The following is a 4,943-nucleotide window of genomic DNA, read 5'->3' as shown; positions in this document are numbered from 1 at the left end:
GGCTTGAGCTCATCTAAGATGGACTGATACAAAGTGGAAAAGTGTTCTGTGGTCTGACGAGTCCACATTTCAAATTGATTTTGGAAACTGTGGATGTCGTGTCCTCCGGACCAAAGAGGAAAAGAACCATCCGGATTGTTCTAGGCGCAAAGTGTAAAAGCCAGCATGTGTGATGTATGGGGGTGTATTAGTGCCCAAGACATGGGTAACTTACACATCTGTGAAGGCGCCATTAATGCTGAAAGGTACATTCAGGTTTTGGAGCAACATATGTTGCCATCCAAGCAACGTTATCATGGACGCCCCTGCTTATTTCAGCAAGACAATGCCAAGCCACGTGTTACATCAACATGGCTTCATAGTAAAAGAGCGCGGGTACTAGACCGGCCTGCCTGTAGTCCAGACCTGTCTCCCATTGAAAATGTGTGGCGCATTATGAAGCCTAAAATAGCACAAGGGAGACCCCCGGACTGTTGAACAACTTAAGCTGTACATCAAGCAAGAATGGGAAAGAATTCCACCTGAGAAGCTTCAAAAATGTGTCTCCTCAGTTCCCAAACGTTTACTGAGTGTTGTTAAAAGGAAAGGCCATGTAACACAGTGGTGAACATGCCCTTTCCCAACTACTTTGGCACGTGTTGCAGCCATGAAATTCTAAGTTAATCATTATTTGCAAAAAAAAAAAAAAGTTTATGAGTTTGAACATCAAATATGTTGTCTTTGTAGTGAATTCCATTGAATATGGGTTGAAAAGGATTTGCAAATCATTGTATTCCGTTTATATTTACATCTAACACAATTTCCCAACTCATATGGAAACGGGGTTTGTATATATATATATATATACCGTATTTTCCGCACCATAAGCCGCCCCGGGTTATAAGCCGCGCCTTCAATGAACGGCATATTTCAAAACTTTGTCCACCTATAAGCCGCCCCGTGTTGTAAGCCGCATCTAACTGCGCTAAAGGGAATGTCAAAAAAACAGTCAGATAGGTCAGTCAAACTTTAATAATATATTAAAAACCAGCGTGATGTGGGCGCGCATGGAGTCGTATATCAACATGGACGGAGCTGCGTGAAAAAAGCCACCCGGCCTCTTCGCGTAAACTTACCTTAACCACTCGCTCATCTTTTCTTCATCCATCCATCCCTTCGAGTTAGCTTTTATGATGACGCCGGCTGGAAAGGTCTCTTTTGGCAAGGTCTTCCTTTTGAATATCACCATGGGTGGAAGTTTCTGGCCATTAGCATGGCAAGCTAGAACCACAGTGAAGGATGACTTCTCATTCCCTGTGGTGCGAATATTCACCGTACGTGCTCCCGTTGTATCCACAGTGCGGTTCACAGGAATATCAAAAGTCAGTGGAACCTCGTCCATGTTGATAATGTTCTCTGGCCGGATCTTTTTTTCAGCTATCTTGTTTTTACAATATGCACGGAAAGTAGCCAGCTTTTCTTGAAAGTCTTTAGGCAGTTGCTGTGAAATAGTAGTCCGTGTGCGGATGGAGAGATTGCGTCTTTTCATGAACCGGAAACCTGTCGCTTAGTAGGAGCCATTTTGTGGTCTTTACAGATGTAAACACACAAAGGAAATGAAACGTAATATCCGCGCGCTTCTTCTTCTTCTACGCTTCCTGTTCTATGGGGGCGGGTGCTTACCTTGGCGGTTGCTTGCGTAGAAGAAGAAGCACTTCCTCTTCTACGGGGAAAAAAGATGGCGGCTGTTTACCGTAGTTGCGAGACCGAAACTTTATGAAAATGAATCTTAATATTAATCCATATATAAAGCGCACCGGGTTATAAGCCGCACTGTCAGCTTTTGAGTAAATTTGTGGTTTTTAGGTGCGGCTAATAGTGCGGAAAATACGGTATATATATATATATATATATATATATATATATATATATATATATATATATATATATACATATATATATGTGTATATATATATATATATATATATATATATATATATATATATATATATATATGTGTATATATATATATTTGTATGTGTTTTTCTGTATATCCGTTTATGTATTAGGTCTGTCAAGTGATAATTTAAAAAAAATCAGATAAATTCCACTCTAGACAAATTATCATGAATTATCACAGGTTATTGTTTGCTTAAGAAAATTTTAAAAAGCCCTATGCTTGTGTTGTTTTCGGCTGTACGAATCGTTCAAATCGCGTAAAGGATAAACGTTTCCTCAGCGTTCCTCGAGAGGTAATCAAGAAGAGCAGAAAAGCGCAAGATTTTACATAGCGACGACGAGAAAAGCAGTTCAACCTCCAGTCCAAAGGAGCAGCGTCGAGAAATGCACGAGTTTGTAGTGATCACTTAACTTTTATTGTTTCCCATTTAAGTATTATCTTGATAATATTTGTACTTCTTAAACATGTTTGGTACGAGTGTTTCGAAAAGCACCTGACTCGGCGAGGCTAAATAAAAGAAAGCAAATGTGAGCAAAACCTAAAAGAGTTACTGAATAATTGTTCAGCCCAAAGCTTCGCTTGCCTAGAGTATAAGTCAAGTCATGTAAACACTGATCCATCATTCTGGCAAGGCACTAAAAGAATGTCCATGAAACACTACACACACATGCAGTACATAGAAGAAAGTGTGTAGAGAGTTCAAGGAGAAACATCTCATGGATCAAGTCTGAACTAAAGTGTTTGTGTCCTGCAGACGTCCAGCAGATGATTGGTCATCCAGAAGAAGTTCCACCTCAGCTGCTGGGTGATGGCTCCACTTTGAGGCAAGAGCATCCATGGTCCCCCCACATTAAAGAGGAAGAAAAGGAAATCTTGATAACGCAAGAGACTAACCTCAACCAGCTGCCACTGACTGTTGTCTCTGTGAAGACTGAAGATGATGAAGAGAAACCACAACCAGACCACCTCTTAGCTCCACTATCAGATAGTGAGGTTGAAGATGACGTTGAAGAACCTTTGAGCAGCGATACAGACTGTGAAGGTGATATGAGGACTCACACAGACAACAAACACTCTGGATGCTCAAAAACGAAAAAAGGAGATGTAACATGTTTGATTTTCTCAGCTTGTGGCTCCACTCATGAGAGCAATTTGACTGGACAGATGAGAACACACACAGAGGAGAAATCATCTAATTGTTCAGTTTGCGGTAAAATATTGTCATGTAAGAATAGTTTGACAAGACACATGAGAACACACACAGAGAAACCTTTTAATTGCTCAGTTTGCAGTAAGAGATTTTATTTGAAGGCCAAATTGACCGCACACATGAGAACGCACACGGGAGAGAAACCATTTAGTTGTTCGGTTTGTGACAGAAAATTTACGTGTAAGATCTATTTGAAAGGACACATGAGAACGCACACTGAAGAGAACCCAGTTATTTGTCCAGTGTGTGGTAAAAGATTGTCTTTGAACACCAATATGTCAGAACACATGAGAACACACACAGAAGAGAAAACATTTAGTTGCTCATTTTGTGGTAAAAAATTTCGCCATCAGACAAATTTGCAAAAACACATGAGAACGCACACCGGAGAGAAACCATTTAGTTGTTCAGTGTGCGGCAAAAGATTTTCCTGTCAGGGAAATTTGTCACGACATGCAAGAACGCACACAGGAGAGAAACCTTTTAAATGTTCAGTTTGTAGTAAGAGATTTGCTGATAATGTCAACCTGAAAGAACACATGCGGTCTCACACTGGTGAGAAACCACTTAGTTGTTCAGTTTGCGGCGAAACATTTTCCTGCAGATTAGCGCTGACTGGGCATATGATAACACACACTGGAGAGAAACCATTTAATTGTTCAGTTTGTGGTAAAACATACACCAGCAAATTCAATTTGGTAAAACACACGAGAGTACACACGGGAGAGAAACCATTCAGTTGTTCAGTTTGCAGTTTAAGCTTTTCTGACAGGACACTTTTAAAACGACACATAATAAAGCATTCAGTTGATCAAAATGTGGTCCAAGATGCTCGAGAATTACACTTACAATAAGACCCAAGACCACGCACAGGAGAACAAACATTCAACTGTTCAGTGTCTTAGGGGTTTGGATATTTCAACATTTCCCACAATGCATTGCCGTTGGCCAAATTAGAAAGATTTTATCAAAGCTGGTCATTCCAGCTTTGATAATAATAATCATCTGCCACAATCGAGGTGGGAGAGACATTACCAGCATGGGGTTTTCCTCACCTTCCTTTCGGATTACAGAAGTGTACATCAATGATCATGAGTGTTTGTGTTGTGACAATGTTGTATAGTAGTTGTGTACACAGACACACAAAACTATGTACCGTATTTTCCGCACCATAAGCCGCCCTGGGTTATAAGCCGCGCCTTCAATGAACGGCATATTTCAAAACTTTGTCCACCTATAAGCCGCCCCGTGTTATAAGCCGCATCTAACTGCGCTAAAGGAATGTCAAAAAAACAGTCAGATAGGTCAGTCAAACTTTAATAATATATTAAAAACCAGCGTGATGTGGGCGCGCATGGAGTCGTATATCAACATGGACGGAGCTGCGTGAAAAAAGCCACCCGGCCTCTTCGCGTAAACTTACCTTAACCACTCACTCATCTTTTCTTCATCCATCCCTTCGAGTTAGCTTTTATGATGACGCCGGCTGGAAAGGTCTCTTTTGGCAAGGTCTTCCTTTTGAATATCACCATGGGTGGAAGTTTCTGGCCATTAGCATGGCAAGCTAGAACCACAGTGAAGGATGACTTCTCATTCCCTGTGGTGCGAATATTCACCGTACGTGCTCCCGTTGTATCCACAGTGCGGTTCACAGGAATATCAAAAGTCAGTGGAACCTCGTCCATGTTGATAATGTTCTCTGGCCGGATCTTTTTTTCAGCTATCTTGTTTTTACAATATGCACGGAAAGTAGCCAGCTTTTCTTGAAAGTCTTTAGGCAGTTGCTGTGAAATA

At 40.9% G+C, this 4,943-nt stretch overlaps 1 protein-coding gene across 1 annotated transcript in view; it reads left to right on the top strand.

The window, feature by feature from the left end:
• The window catches only part of LOC133619163 (uncharacterized), a 13,130-nt gene extending 8,609 nt beyond the window's left edge, over window positions 1-4,521 (top strand). Inside the window, exon 2 of the mRNA XM_061980078.2 lies at window positions 2,694-4,521. Coding sequence (XP_061836062.2) covers window positions 2,694-4,003 — 1,310 coding nt within the window. The 3' untranslated portion in view covers window positions 4,004-4,521. The remainder of the gene's footprint in view (window positions 1-2,693) is intronic.
• The last annotated feature ends 422 nt before the right edge of the window (window positions 4,522-4,943 follow it).

The sequence above is a fragment of the Nerophis lumbriciformis genome, linkage group LG20, assembly GCF_033978685.3.
Source record: "Nerophis lumbriciformis linkage group LG20, RoL_Nlum_v2.1, whole genome shotgun sequence".
Lineage (NCBI taxonomy): Eukaryota > Metazoa > Chordata > Actinopteri > Syngnathiformes > Syngnathidae > Nerophis > Nerophis lumbriciformis.
This window is presented reverse-complemented; position numbering and strand designations above follow the sequence as displayed.